General features: G+C 43.3%; 1 protein-coding gene across 3 annotated transcripts in view; it reads left to right on the top strand.

Moving 5' to 3' along the window:
• The window catches only part of LOC139274950 (LIM domain only protein 7-like), a 251,471-nt gene that overhangs the window by 162,311 nt on the left and 72,806 nt on the right, over nucleotides 1-16,354 (top strand). The window contains exons 5-6 of one of the 3 annotated variants that reach the window (XM_070891719.1): nucleotides 7,239-7,269; nucleotides 14,335-14,448. The exons of 1 other annotated variant lie outside the window; for it this stretch is intronic. In XM_070891719.1, the coding sequence (XP_070747820.1) occupies nucleotides 7,239-7,269; nucleotides 14,335-14,448 (145 nt within the window). The remainder of the gene's footprint in view (nucleotides 1-7,238; nucleotides 7,270-14,334; nucleotides 14,449-16,354) is intronic. One more of the 3 variants, XM_070891718.1, reaches the window with a different exon arrangement.

Raw genomic sequence — 16,354 nt, 5'->3', positions numbered from 1 at the left:
ATACTCCATTTGCCAAATTTTTGTCCACTCACTTAGCCTGTCTATGTCCTTTTGCAGATTTTTTGTGTCCTCCTCACGCATTGCTTTTCCTCCCATCTTTGTATCGTCAGCAAACTTGGCTACGTTGCACTCAGTCCCTTCTTCTAAGTCGTTAATATAGATTGTAAATAGTTGGAGTCCCAGCACTAATCCCTGCGGCACCCCACTAGTTACTGGTTGCCAACCAGAGAATGAACCATTTATCCCAACTCTCTGTTCTCTGTTAGTTGCCAATCCTCTATCCATGCTAATATATTACCCCCAACCCCGTGAACTTTTATCTTGTGCAGTAACCTTTTATGTGGCACCTTGTCAAATGCCTTCTGGAAGTCCAAATACAGCATATCCACTGGTTCCCCTTTAGCCACCCTGTTCGTTACACCTGTGATATAATGTATTGGCTCGGATTTTGGGGTGGATAATGACAGTGTTCATTAATCCTCTGAAACTGAATGTAACTTCAGCATTTAGCGCATAATATCATAGAATCATGATATTTACAACATGAAAGGAGGCCATTTTGGCCCATCGTGTCCACGCCGGCCAACACGAGGCAATCCAGCCTAATCCCACTTTCCAGCTCTAGGTCCATAACCCTGCAGGTTACGGCACTTCAGGTGCACATCCAAGTACTTTTTAAATGTGGTGAGAGTTTCTGCCTTACCACCCTTTCAGGCAGTGAGTTCCAGACCCCTGCAACCCTCTGTGTGAAGAAATTTCCCCTCAAATCCCCTCTGAACCTTCTACCTATTACTTTAAATTTATGCCCCCTCTTCTAAGGGAAATAGGCCCTTTCTATCCACTATATCTAGGGCATTCATAATTTTATACACCTCAATGTCTCCACTCAGCCTTCTCTGTTCCAATGAAAACAAACCCAGCCTATCCAATCTGTCCTCACAGCTTAGATTCTCCACTCCTAGCAACATCCTCTGTACCCTCTCCAGTGCAATCATGTCCTTCCTGTAATGCGATGACCAGAACTGCACACAGTACTCCAGCTGTGGCCTAACCTGTGTTTTATACAGTTCAAGCATAACCCCCTTGCCCTTGTATTCTATGCCTCAGCTAATAAAGGCAAGCATTCCGTATGCCGCCTTAACCACCTTATCTACCTGGCCTGCTACCTTCAGGGATCTGTGGACATGCACTCCAAAGTCCCTTTGTTCCTCTACACTTCTCTGTTTCATACCATTTAATGTATATACCCTTTCCTTGGTTAGCCCGCCCCAAATGCATTACCTCACACTTCTCTGGATTAAATTCTAGTTGCCACTGTTCTGCCCACCTGACCTGTTGATTGATATCTTCCTGCAGTCCACAGCTTTCTTCTTCATTATCAACCACATAGTATCATCTGCAAACTTCTTAATAATACCCCCTATATTCAAGTCTGGATCATTGCTGTATACCACAAAAAGCAAGGGACCTAGTACTGAGCCCTGCGGAACCCCACTGGAAACATCCTTCCAGTCGCACGCGCAGATAAAAGTGGGAAATCCTGAAGTTGCAGCAGTCGCTCACTGCTCCGACGCAGGCTGTACTGTGGACCCTCCCCCCCTCCCCCCCAATAGCTGGTAATCTGTGAAATCAGTCCAACTGATGAGCTTTTCCATGCTAATATCGCTGTTAAATACCCCATTAAATGTTAAGCCTTGTTAGTATAGATGTAACTGTGGTTTTAACAGTGTATTGACTGCTGATCAATTGTCTGGCCCTGTAAAACTAATTTTAAGATTTGAAATGCCAATTTTCTAATGATCAAAATTACAATTTTTTAAAAAAGCAAACATTTTTTTTAAAGCTTATTCATGATATTTCAGCTTTTACCTTAACCTCATGTATGTCCCAAACTTTATTTTGCTCTCTAACATTATTAAAATGCAGATAATCAGTGCTTTTCATTTCCTGGTTTGCTATCTGTGATAATTCTTCATTGTGATTGGCTGTTTAGACAGCTTGATGACATCACTGCTGCTAGGAATCCATTTTTCGCAGCGCTACAATCAGTTACACGTCCAGAACCCTAAGGCTTTCGCCACAGAGATTGCGAGATCTTCGTTGGCAGCTTACTTCGAGATTAGAGGCGAGTGTCGTCACATCGCCACTGACCGCAAATTACGGGCCAGTGCCTTTGGATTCCTCATTTATGGACTAATCGTAGATTGGCATAACATGATCATTATTTCAACCTGCTTTTGTTGTGGTTGACTGAAATGCCTTTTATTTAAAATGCAACTGATGCGCGAGGCAGGTTCCACTCCTCCTACTTGTCTTCTCCTGCTGCTTCCCAATCGTCACCTTGGGTGTGGCCGAAGGCCCCATCCTTGGCTATTCTTCCCCTTAAGGCATCATTCATAGGCGTGATCCCACACTTGCATTTGTGTCTTGACCTACCTCTTGCTACCACTCCTTGAACACCACTCAGCTGTCTGACTCCTTTGAAAACATCAAGTCCTGGGTAAGCAATAACTTCCTTCAACTGACCATGAAACTACCGGAGTGTCATTAAAAAAACCCCACCTGATTCACTAATGTCCTTTAGTGAAAGAAATCTGCCGTCCTTACCTGGTCTGGGCCTACATATGACTCCAGACCCACAGCAATGTGGTTGACTCTTAACTGCTCTCTGAAATGGCCCAGCAAGCCACTCAATTGTCGCCATCACCTTCTCAATTAGGGATGGGCAATAAATGCTGACCTTGCTAGCGACGCCCACATCCCACGAACAAATTTAAAACAAAACTCAACATCAACAAGACCAAAACCATCCCATTCGGCTCCCACCAAAATAACTCTGCATTTTAACCCCTGACTGCACATCAATACTGAGCCAAACCTTGGTTAGCTTCTTACCCTTGTGTACCAGTGCCCATAACCTCCTTCAGTGCCATGTTCCAGCACATGCCTTCTACTCTTTCAACTGTGGCCTCATTTGTAGATCCCCTTCCCTTTACTGGGGATGCAACTGTTGGAATGCTCTCCGTAGACTTCTCGCTCCTTCAAAAGCCTCCTCAAACCCCACTGCTTTGATCTTGGAGAGTCTAGAACAAGGGGGCGCAGACTCAGGATAAGGGGCTGGCCATTTAGGACTGAGATGAGGAGAAATTTCTTCACTCGGATGGTTGTGAATCTTTGGAACTCTCTACCCCAGACGGCTGTGGGTGCTCTCTGTGAGTATATTCAAAGCTGAGGTTGATAGATTTTTGGACTCTAAGGGAATCAAGTGATATGGGGATTGGGCGGGAAGGTGAGTTGAGGTGGAAGATCAACCATGACCTTATTGAATGATGGAGGAGGCTCGAGGGGCCAAATGGCTGACTCCACCTATTTCTTATGTTGTGTTCTTGCCGTTGGCCAACATTTAACATCCAGTACCTCAGAGAAGCGCTTTGGTGTATTTCATTATGTTAAAGGAATTTTAAAGGTACAGGTTGAATCCGTCGCTCCCTGGTCCGGCATCGTTCCTGGCGAGAGGTCGCGACGCACGCTGTGTCCTATGAGCGAGTGAGTGGCCCTCGGGCCCAGTGACATCGTTGCTGCCCCCTCCCAACAACACCCGCCCTGACCTGCCGCTCACCTTTTTGATGTTGGACATGGAGGCCGGATGGAAATCCTTTTTACACATGAAATTGGTGACTGATTTCCCCATGTCGACAGGAACTGCTTCACAGCCGTCACGCCTGAAAATGGTGTCGGGATCAGGAGGAGCCGCAGGTTCCCATAGGGATGGAACGAGGCATTGCTGAGCGGGCGGGAGCACTGCCGGGTCAGAGAGGAGGTGAGGGCTCGACCGGCTGTCAGGTGAGGGGATCTTAGTGTTTAAACCGGGTACTGCTGGCAACGTTGTCCGACCTCGGTGATGGAATCAGCCACCTCCACTACCAAAACTAAGAAAACAAACGCTGGCATACCGCACCCGGAGAAGCTGCCGTATCCCTACATAGCCCTGATTGTGATGTCTGTCCAGAGCTCTCCCACCTAGCGGCTGACATCTACCAGTTCCTCCACAGCCGCTTTCCCTTTTTCCAAGGCTGGAGGACATTTGCCCAGCAACGTTGACGGGATGGGTTTACCGGGACATTCTGTCTCTCGCCTCTCGGCCAACAATGGTCACTATGTGGGAAGCTATACAGGATCTTCGGTCAGAGACTACCCCAACCACGCTGATCGCTCACTGACCACGTCTCCCTTGCTGACCGGTGATGGGGCCGCAGTCCATGTACACTACCTCGGCTTCAGCATGGGCTCCTTCAGCCTCCGCACTCAACAATGGGGCTCCTTACATCAAGCAGCGGCCCCTCTCACCGTGCAACCCATCGGCGAATTTCACTTCCAACCTGCAAGCACACTCCCTAGATCAGTCCTATTTACATCAAAATAGCCACAATGCGGCCGATATACAAGGTACGGAGCCCATGGTATTACTGTTACAGATTAGCAAAAATAGCTTTTGTAGGAAGCAATTCTAAAACTTTGCTGACAGTGGGATTTTTAAGTCTGGGGTCGACGTGACCTCCTGTGGTCTGGCAAATTCTCTTGTCCGGCACAGGTTAGGTCCCGAGGGTGCTGGATCAGAGAGGTTGAACCTGTACTTTGTTTGAACTGTTGGCTTAATTTACTTTAAAGATCAAAATGGTTTACTTGATATAATTAGATGCATCACTCCTTTTGATGTGGCAAATGTTTTGTTCAATTGTATAGACTTGCATATGAATGATGGACATGCAAAGTAATCATATCTTCTGAGCTATTGTCTTTGTGACCTATGTATTTTAATTGTTTGTATGTATATTTAAATTGAGTTAATTTTGTCTGAACACTTGTATACAATAGGTCCGCGCAGCAGTGCTTAGCCTCCGGTCATCTTTGTTAACCTTTGCCACTGGACCAAGACCTAGCTCTATCAAGCCCATGTGGTGACTGGTGTGCAACGGCCACCACACATTTAAAAAAAAATCCACGCACAGGTATCTTCCACCATTCAATATGTGGAAGCAGGTCATCCTCGATACGAGGGACTGCCTGATACTACTACTACAAGGAGTTAACAGAAGTGATGTTTTTACACCTGAGGCATTTAAAAGCAGATGCTTGAGACAACAACAGTTCAGAAGCCTGGTAATAAGTTTCAACCCTTCTCTGTTGAAGAAAAGGTTAAAAACAAACTTTTATCAAAGAATTGTCAGAAGACGAAAACAAACTGAAAATTGCAGTTCAGAGTAAAATGTTATTTGACGTTCATAAAGTCTTTTTTCATTCTGAAGCCTTTCTGACAAAGAGCAGTTCATCTATTATAGACTTCCACATTTGTTTATATGCACTGTATTTCATGTATTTGTGGTTCAAATTACAATTTAATTTTTAAAAGAAATAGCTTTAGTCTGTAAAATTCATTTGTGTGGTGATATCTGCCATATTTTCAAAGAATTTTGCTTATGATGATAAATTCACTGAACAGATAACAACAACAAGCAGAGCAGTTAACCTCATGACCGTCTGTGAAAACAGATTGTAGGAAAGAGAGCGCTCTGACTTGCCAGAGAACACACAGGTAGAGGAATTGTTGCTAAGTTAAGAGAAGTTTTCTAGATATCCAAGATGGTAATCGACATTAAAAAGTTCATTCTCTGGGTTTTATGCTGAAACCGTCCCCAAAATTGAGGGAGTTCTATTTTTCATTAAAATCAGTTAGATCCAACCTTAATGCTGGTAGCCAAATTGGAAATGTGACATTTCAAGATGTTAACGTTCCTCACCTTGGCTGAAAAGCAAAACCACAAAAATGAAACCAGGAAATGGCAGAGACATTGAACAAATATTTTGTATCGGTCTTCACGGTAGATGACACTAAAAACATCCCAATAGGGGATAATCAAGGGGCTGTAGGGAGGAAGGAACTTAATACAATCACTATCACTAAAGAAGTAGTACTCGGTAAAATAATGGGACTAAAGGTGGACAAGTCCCCTGGATCTGATGGCTTATATCGTAGGGTCTTAGGGTGCGGAGATAATGGATGCATTGGTTGTGATCTACCAAAATTTCCTGGATTCTGGGGCAGTCCCAGCAGATTGGAAAACCCGCAAATATAACGCCCCTATTTAAGAAAGGAGGCGGACAAAAAGCAGGAAACTATCGACCAGTTTGCCTAACATCTGTCATTGGGAAAATGCTGGAGTCCATTATTAAGGAAGCAGTAGCGGGACATTTGGAAAAGCGTAATTCAATTAAGCAGAGTCAGCATGGTTTTCTGAAAGGGAAATCATGTCTGACAAATTCTGGATTAGTTCATCATGTTTAGTCTCACCTCTTCAGAGTCAGTACTCCTTTGTTTTTGGGCATATTGAGTTTTCTAAGTCATTGCCTGGCTGGGAGGAAGGACGTTAAGTGGGTCACAGACTTCAGCTAACACTCTTGAACAGACTGAGAGAGATCTTGATTGCAGTCAGTCCCGGGTGACCTGCCTTCAACTTTCTTTGCCCCCTCGTATGAAATGTGGATGTTTTTCAGATAAAGGTGCAATCTCGTAATTGTATGCACTGTTAGATGTGTATCGAGATAGTTACAAGCCAAGCTGCACAAGATGAATCTTTAGCATCTATCTTAAAAAAAATAAAATGTTACTATAATACAGAAATGCTGGGGGGCGGAGTTGGGGGATTTGGGGGCGGGGGTCTGGAATAGATTGAAATAAAATAGAGCTGAATGTGCTGATTTGGGAATTAATTGAAAAATTATCATGTTCTTGGCTGAAAAAAAAACTTCAGCTGTCTAGATCATCAATTTAGTAGTTATTGATACATACTAGTTCTGAGCAAATGACCTAAAAAAAAAATAATCCTGACACCTGAGTGAAAACTCCCGTTGGTATCATAATGCACACCTTCCTTTAACTTCAGACCTAATTCCATCATGATGTTCAGGAAATGAGGCGTGCAGCAATTGCCTGTTTTTGCTTACTCCTTGCCAACATTTCTTTCTGGTAAATGATTGCTGTGCTGCTTTGCAAGTGCCCACAGCAGATATAACTGACCTTTGTAATGTCAGGGTAGAGAGCTCAGTTGTGCTGTTGTTTCTTTGTAAATGAGCCAATGGGTGCTTAAAAATAAAAATTGCAACATATTTTAAGTGCAATGCGTTTTAAACTGGAGCTTCTCGAGTAAATGATCCTGACTAGATTATTTTAACTTCTACAGGCGTGAAGAAACTCAAAGAAGGCTAAAAAATGTAAGTGATCTGCTGTTTACTGGTAGCTCGGGTGTGTTTTCTGTCATTAATGTTTTGCACATTCATTTATTTTGAAAATACATCATTTTTGTTCATAATTTTAAAAACGAAAATCTAAATAATTCTGTGCAAAGTTATCACTTGTGTTACGGTGCATTTAACCCATTTAACCAAAATCATGTTTGAAGTTCAGTGTAGTTGATATCCTGCAGTATAGGTGGTGGTGTATTGGCGGTGGGAATTATTGCTACTTGTTTGGCCACATTCTTTGCTCCTGTGTTGATTTTGAAGTTACTTGTCTAATCAAAACAAACTACAATGGAGGATGATTGCTCAATGTTCAATGGCCTGTCATTTCCAAAGCAGAAGTGTATACTGTTTCAAATAGTTTTACAAAAAGAAAGCAAGTGATGAATGGAAAGTACTGTGAGTGGGTTGATTCTGGGGAGGTCCCAGCAGATTGGAAAACTGCAAATGTAATGCCCCTATTTTTAAAAAAAGGAGGAAGACAAAAAGCAGGAAACTATAGACCAGTTAGCCTAACATCTATGGTTGGGAAAATGTTGGAGTCCATTATTAAAGAAGCAGTAGCAGGACATTTGGATAAGCAAAATTTGGTCAGGCAGAGTCAGCATGGATTTATGAAGGGCGAGTCATGTTTGACAAATTTTCTGGAGTTCTTTGAGGATGTAACGAACAGGGTGGATAAAGGGGAACCAGTGGATGTGGTGTATTTGGACTTCCAGAAGGCATTTGACAAAGTGCCACATAAAAGGTTATTGCAGAAGATAAAAGTTCACGGGGTTAGGGGTAATATATTAGCATGGATAGAGGATTGGCTAACTAACAGAGAACAGAGAGTCAGGATGAATGGTTCGTTCTCTGGTTGGCAATCTGGGAGCCGCAGGGATCAGTGCTGGGTTACCAACTATTTACAATCTACATTAACGACTTGGAAGAAGGGACTGAGTGTAACATAGCCAAGTTTGCTGACGATAAAAGATGGGAGGAAAAGCAATGTGTGAGGAGGACACAAAAAATCTGCAAAAGGACATAGACAGGCAAAGTGAGTGGGCAAAAATTTGGCAGATGGAGCATAATGTTGGAAAGTGTGAGGTCATGTACTTTGGCAGAAAACAATCAAAGAGCAAGTTTATTATTTAAATGGAAAAAGATTGCAAAGTGCCGCAGCACAGCGAGACCTGGGGGTACTTGTGCATGACACACAAAAGGATAGTATGCAGGTACAGCAAGTGATCAGGAAGCCCAATGGTATCTTGGCCTTTATTGCAAAGTGGATGGAGTATAAAATCGGGGAACAGCTGTACAAGGTTTTGGTGAGGCCACACCTGGAATTCTGTGTGCCGTTTTGGTTTCCATATTTACGAAAGGATATACATGCTTTGGAGGCAGTTCAGTGAAGGTTCACTAGGTTGATTCCGGGGATGAGGGGGTTGACTTATGAGGAAAGGTTGAGTAGGTTGGGCCTCTACTCATTGGATTTCAGAAGAATGAGAGGTGATCTTATCGAAATGTATAAGATTATGAGGGGGCTTGACAAGGTGGATGCAGAGAGGATGTTTCCACTGATGGGGGAGACTAGAACTAGAAGACACGATCTTAGAATAAGGGGCCGGCCATTTAAAACAGAGATGAGGGGAAATTTCTTCCAAGTGTTGTAAATCTGTGGAATTCGCTGCCTCAGTGAGCTGTGGAAGCTGCAACATTGAATAAATTTAAGACAGATATAGACAATTTCTTAAACTATAAGGGGATAAGGGGTTATGGGGAACGGGCAGGGAAGTGGAGCTGAGTCCATAAATGCAAGTTGTTGTTTGAGGTGTAGCCTTGATACCTTGGGGTAGATGTATAAAAGTTAGCTACATTTTGTCAAGAGAATTTAATTTATTATGTTCCTGGCCTTCGTTTGTATCCACTACAGAAAGATCTCTGTAAATCTTCCAACCTCTACTGCGCTATGTATTTGGACTGTCTGGATGCCAATAATTCCCAGGAAATCAAAAGCAAATTGAGATCCCTTTCTTTTGCAAAAGAAAAATACTGCGGATGCTGGAATTTAAACTAAAAACAGAAAATGCTGTACATCTCAGCAGGTCAGGCAGCATCTGTGGAGGGAAAAACAGGGTTAGTGTTTCGGGTCGATGACCCTTCTTCAGAACTAGCTAGTGTTTGGAAAGAACACACTCTAAAGAAGCACAGAAAGGGGGAGGGGAAGAAAGAACAAAGGGGAAGGTCTGTGATAGGATGGAAGACAGGAGAGATTAGAGAGACAAAAGGGATGATGGGCCGAATTGAAATTGTAATGGCCGGAGTTAGAAAAAGATTAGTCAAGATAGGCGTGAATAGTGGAATAATGACCAGCTGCCGTTGGAGACGAGGAGAAAAAAAAACATAGGCACGGGGTGGGGGGGGGGGGGGGGTGGGGTGGGGTGGGGTGGGGGGCCGGGGAAGGTGCGGGAGAAAGGGAGGCAAAGATTGGCAGAGGTTACACTCTGAAATTGTTGAACTCACTGTTGAGTCCAGAAGGCTGTAAAGTGCCTGAACCAAAGATGAGGTGCTGTTCCTCGAGCTTGCGTTAAGCTTCGTTGGAACAGTGTAGGAGGCCGAGGAAGGAGAGGTCAGAATGGGAGTGGAACGGAGAATTAAAGTGACAGGCGACCAGAAACTTGGTCACACTTGCGGACTGAACGGAGGTGTTCCGCAAAGCGGTCACCTAATCTACACTTGGTCTCCCCAATGTAGAGGAGACCACATCGTGAGCAGCGAATACAGTATACTAATTTGAAAGAAGTACAAGCAAATCACTGTTTCACCTGGAAGGAGTATTTGGGACCCTGGATAGTGGGAAGGGAGGAGTTAAAGCGGCAGGTATTGCATCTCCTGCACTTGCACGGAAAGATGCCGTGGGAAGGGGAAGGGGCTGCTGGGGGTGACTGCGGAATAGACCAGGGTGTCACGTAGGGAGCGGTCCCTTTGGAATGCTGAGAGGGGAGGGGAAGATGTGTTTGGTGGTGGGATCACGCTGGAGATGGCAGAGGATGACCCATTGAACGTGGAGGCTGGCGGGGTGAAAGGTGAGGACGGTTCTGAGAGGGAGGGGAAGGGATGAGAGCAGAGGTCCGGGAAATGGAACGGACATGGTCGAGGTCCATGTTAATCACGGCGGAAGGGAATCCTCGGTTGAGGAAAAAGGAAGACATGTCAGAGACACTCGTGTGAAAGGTTGCATCATCAGAGCAGATGCGATGGAGAAACTGGGAGAATGGAATGGAGTCCTTATAGGATGCAGGGTGGGATTAAGTTTTTCCCCTGCCTCAAAACGAAAGCTAGTATCGAGACAATTTCTCTTTTTTTTTCCTTCGCATGCTAACTTACTAGAATTTTCTATATCATCCAAAACAGCTTTTGCCAGTCGTCAGCATAACTTTTGTGTCATAGGGAGAGAATTGATTGGATAACACTCCTTGGTGTACATATTTATGAAGAGAACTTATAGTGCTAGACAGTGCATAAAAGGTGATGTATATTTACATGCTCATTGAAGCACATAGGATGTCTATACAGAGCATAGCTTCCTTAACTTTGCTCCACTAAAGTACCTTTATCCCAGCTTATAAAAGCAGCCTACCGCACCAGAGATCAGCTAACAAGGATACATAGATGAGTCCCAATCTGCAGTCACAGTAAGCTGCATATTCTGTCCCCTTTCCACTGAGCTGATAGCATAATGCAGAATCTTCTCTATTATCCTGTCCTTGCAGAGCTCATTTATTTTTCATTTCCTCAGCTCTAAAACATATCTGAATTTGCAATAACCTAAAGTTAGTTGAGACAAATCAAAGCTTCGAGCACCCTGATGGCCTTTTGACTAAATGCATTGCATGTTGTGGTTGTGGGCCATTGGACCAGAAAGATTCTGGGAGCAATCCCAGGTCTCTACTCCATTAGTGAATATTAACTGGCTGTGCAGATAGAACTTCTATTTTTGATCACATTAGTTCTGAACTCTTGGCTTAAAGATGCTTGGAAAGAGTAAGGTTGTTTTGGAAGCTTTGTAAGGAAATCTCCGAAAAGTTCAGTGGGCTAAGAAATGGCAGAAGGATTTTCGTGTTGAAATGTGAACAGGAAACATGAAACGTGGCTGTACATGATGAAGTGATGTTCATTGCAAAGGTGGAGAAGGATTCCATTGTTACTGGTCAATCCAGTATCAAGTGTGAAACTGCTTGATACTTATGAAATACTTTGCTTGTGATTTTGAGGGCTTTTTATTTGTAAGACTTAAGCAATTGCATTATTCAGTTATTAAAGGCATCGACACTTGCTGAAGCATGCTTCTATGAGTGTCAGTAGGCCTACTGTATCTTGAGTGAATGAGCAGAGATAGTGAGTGTAAGAAAGTTATTCCGTCCTGGGGAGCAGCACACCCAAGTCTGATGATTTTACTTGGGTTCCGACATGCGAAGCTGTCCCTGGATAACGACATGTGGTGACACCCTTGGTAAATTCCCCCACCTCCCATTCCACCCCCCCCCCCCCCAAAAAAAAGTGTTTCTTGGCACATTCTAATAATCAAACTTGAGCTTCTGGCTCAGCACTATGTTGGTCAGTCTCCCAAAATTGAGATTTGTTTTCATTGAATAAAACATTGTCTGATAGGAGCCTCTCTCCTTTTTAAAATATAATTTCCATTAATCTTCATTTCATCTTGTCCATTGACTCTTATTTGTTTCTCATTCTGGTTCGTCGCTTGGTCCTGATATTTTTTTAAACTTTTGTTTTCACTCTTTTATTTACAGAATTAATTCCCTGAGCTTTGATTTCTTACTATTGAATAGTTACCTTAATGTGCCAGATCCTTTCTGGTATCATCCGAATGAAGGTTGGGAAAATATTCTATCTATTAAAGGAGAAACTGCATGGTGTCCCCATTTTCTGAGAGGGACTCTGCAGTAATACTGCATAGTGCCAACATTATACTTTACCAAAATCCGGATGTATACCAGCAGCTTTCATAAAGATCACTGGTAGGGATTTGGGCTCTTGACCAAAATGTAGCAAGGAGCCCCCTGCCTAAGCCATTTGAGAAACATTATTGCAATGTGACAGGTCTATATGGCAGAGGGGAGTCTCTGTAACGAAAATTTAATATAGCCCCTGATAGTATGATATTTCACACCATTGTTTTGATAATCTTTGTTTATAATCTTTTCCATTCTTTAATGTGCTCCGCTTTCTGTAATATCCTTTAAAAATCAAAGGACCCCTTAGTGATATGAGATGTAACAGAGGGGGAGTAGAACAGTGTGATGGAAATTTGTTTGAATTTGATATGACTGTTTTCACTCCAGAAAATGGTGGTTTGTCAATAACAGTGACCACAACTTGCATTGATAGAGTACTTTTTAATGTAGAGAATATTTTGAGGTGCTTTGCAGAGAAGGGAGAAACAAAGCATGGATAAAGCAATGGACACTAAGCCATAGCGGGGGGGTTAGGTGAGGCGATTGAAAGCGGTTGAAAGGATGGGTTTTGAGAAGGATTTTGAAATTGGTGAGAGAGGTGGAGAAAGGGTGAGGGAGCAAGTTCCAGAGAGTTTGGCCGGGGAAATTGAAGACACTGGTGTCAGTGCTTGGCCAAAGGAAGAGTTATGGAATCGCGGAGGAGAAAACCGTGATATAAAGCTGGAAGAGATTGCCAAGATATGGTAGGGAGAGACTGTGGAGGAATGTGAAGATACAATTGAGGATTTTAAATTCAACGTGTTGGCATTCAGGGAATCAATGTCGGTCAATGAGGATGGAGTGATGGCTGAGTGCCACTTAATGTGGATAGGATGTGATGGCTGATTTTGGACAAGTTTGAATTTATGTAGGGTCACCACGGAGGATATTGGATGAATTAACTCCAGAGGCGACAAAGGTTTGATTGAAGGTTTTCGTGGTGGAGGGCTGAGCTGGAGGGAAGGTGCAGACAATGTTATGAAGATGTAGTGGTGATGGATAGAATGTGGGGATTGAATCATGGATCTGGGTGGCAAAGGTGCCAATGTTTCATATGGTCTGGTTTCGCTTAAGCAAGTGGTCAGGGAAGGTGATAGAATTAGTGGCACGGGAGTAGATTCTATGGTTACAGAGCTGGTAACAATATATTTGAGACCATGAAGAAAAGTAAAGGGAAGTTAGAGATGGGAGGTGGAAGTTGGAGAAGACAGATGGAAGGATTTATTTTTGAGGAGATGAGTGATGGTCGTTTTGAAGGTGAAAGGGAAAGAAATCTTGAGCTTTTCCCAATTGATATTGGAGGTGAGGGTGGAGGGGGCAAAGGGAAAAGATTTCAGTCAGTTCATAAAAGGGACCTTGAGTTGATCTTGCTCTTCGTCATAATCCAGAAGTAGCAGGAGAATTTGGCGAAGACAGCAGGCACAGTAATTCTAGATTTGGCTGAGTCACATGTAGTGATGAGTCACATGTAGCCTCGTAGTGTACTAAGTGCTCTCAATTTTGTAGCCTTTGCCTTATTGGAGAGAGAAATTGGGGACTGCACTAGAGCAACAGCAGGGGTGGAAGGTGGAAACAAGAACATCAAAGGCAGAGGTGAGAGCACGGTTTATCAGGGCAAAAATAGCACAGGTTGACATAATAGAGGGGATTGAGAGTTGGTTGAATCGGTGAGGCAGTTGGAGGACACATTTTCTCCCCCCCCATCCCCGAGATTAGTATGTGTTTTAATCTTCATAAGGTAACAAAGCTAAATGGATGGGATCCATACTGAAAGAAATGCGGCTGGATAATCTTTTGAAAATCTCAGAAGTGTGACCTTGGGAATAGTTTGTTTGTTGCCCTGGTAACTGTATAGTATTAAAAGGCATCCCATGGAGCCTTGTTATAAAGGAATCAATTCAATGCATTTACTGGTAGTAAAGACTAGCATGGACTTATGAGAAAAGGTCATGTTCCATAAATTTACTTGAACAATGTTTCTTATTCATACTTTCGTATCTTTCTGTGTCAAATGCTTAAATGAAAAATGGCATACTTACAGGTTTTGATCACAATATATTGGCTTGGTAGAAGAGCACAACATGAGCCTCACTATAATGGACCGTACCTTAACCTGAATGCATTTGAAGGGCTGCTAGGACCCACTTTGACCAAGGTAAGCTACAATGCAGCAATTGTACCAACCTGTAAACATTGAGGCAGACTTGGAGAACAGTTAAATCTTGCGGGACAGGGCTAGAACCAACTCCTGTGTGTTGCGTGCTGTGAAAAATTGATTCGGTGTAGCAACCTGAGAATGTCTCCACACAGTGTGCAGGTTTGTGGAGAGAATACGTGTGTAAACCTGGAGGTCTGTTATTGAGATTCAATTTACATTACATAGGATATAAGGCACAGAAACAGGCCATTTGGCCCAGCCAGTCCATGCCGGTGTTTATGTGCCAATTGAGCCTCCTCCCGTCTATCCTCATCTAAATCTATCAGCATAACCCTCTATTCCCTTCTCCCTTATATGCTTGTCTAGCCTCCCCTTAAATGCATCTATACTATTCACTTCAACCACTCCCTGTGGTAGCAAGCTCCCCATTTTCACTACTCTTTGGGTAAAGAGGTTTCTTCTGAATTCCCTATTTGATTCCTTGGTGACTATCTTATATTGATGGCCTCTAGTTCTACTCTTCTCCACAAGTGGAAACATTCTGTATCCACTCTATCAAAACCATTTATGATTTTGAAGACCTCTAATAGGTCACCCCTAAGCCTTCGCTTTTTAAGAGAAAAGAGACCCAGCCTGTTCATCCTTTCCTGATGGGTATACCCTCGCATTTCTGGTATCATCCTTGTAAATCTTCTCTACAAATTCTCCAGTGCCTCTATATCCTTTTTATAATATGTTGACCAGAAGTTGCAGCCCTTTTAAGAGAAATTGGGGGTAAAGAAGAAATGGACGATGAGGTGAAGATTATATCCATCTTATAAACACTTGTGCGTGAATTCAAATGCTCTATACCAGGTACTGCACTAGTGAAGGTTCATGGGCAATAAATTGTTTGGCTTCTTTGACTCCTGGTTGTGCAGTTTCTAATTAGCATGTGCGATGAGTGTTTTAGATCAGTATTTTCATTCCAAGGTGCATGTTTCTTGGTATCTTTTTGAGGGATGGCTGAATGAATGAGGAACAGCCCAATAATATTTACCATGATAGAGAGAGAATAATTCAAACTTCACCAGTATGTAGTCCATGCATGCGTTTTGGGGGGTGGTGATGGGGGGTGCAATCACCTAGGTATGTTGTCCCTTTAAGAAAAAACAAGACAGGAAGCAAACTTTTAGCCCTCTGCCAGCCTCGCTGAGCTATGACTGAGAAACAGCTTTGGGTCTTTCTCCCATCAATACGATTATGCTCCCCGAAGGTGCATAATAGTGATGTCCAATTACTGGGGTTTTGGTGGTTGATAATGAGGAGTGGGACATTTTCTACAGGGAGACAAACAGGAAATGCTGGAAATAAGCAGCAGGTCAGGCAGCCTCTGTGGAGAGAGAAACTGAGTGAGCGTTTCAGGCCGATGACCCTGGAATAAATTACAGATGTAACCGGTTTTAAGCAAGTACAGAGGCAGGGAAAGTGGGGGGGGGGGGCGGGGGAGAGGAGTGAAAGGAAGGATCTGTGATGGGCAGATGGTATTTAAATAACAAAAGGGGTTGTAGTGGGGCAAGTAAAGAAACAAAAGATGTGTCTAGATAAGCTGTAAATAATAACAGCATAATCATTAACAGCACACGCTGTCTATGAAAATGGGAGCAGTGATTATGATCTGAATTTAATGAACTTGATGTTGAGTCTGGAAAGTTATAAAGTGCTTAATCGATGAGCTGCTGTTCCTCGGGCTTCCGTTGAGCTTCATTGGAAGAGTGCAGGAGGCCGAGGTCAGAGTGGGAGTGGGGCAGAGATTTAAAATGGCAAGCGATCGGAAGCTCGGGTGACGTTTGCGGACTGAGTAGAGGTGTTCCTCAAGGCGATCATCCCTTCTGCATTTGGTCTCCCCAATGTAGAGGAGACC

Source organism: Pristiophorus japonicus, chromosome 10 (assembly GCF_044704955.1).
Source record: "Pristiophorus japonicus isolate sPriJap1 chromosome 10, sPriJap1.hap1, whole genome shotgun sequence".
In the NCBI taxonomy this organism is placed as follows: Eukaryota; Metazoa; Chordata; class Chondrichthyes; family Pristiophoridae; genus Pristiophorus; species Pristiophorus japonicus.
Note: the sequence above shows the minus strand (reverse complement) of the source record. Positions and strands in the feature narration are given on the sequence as shown.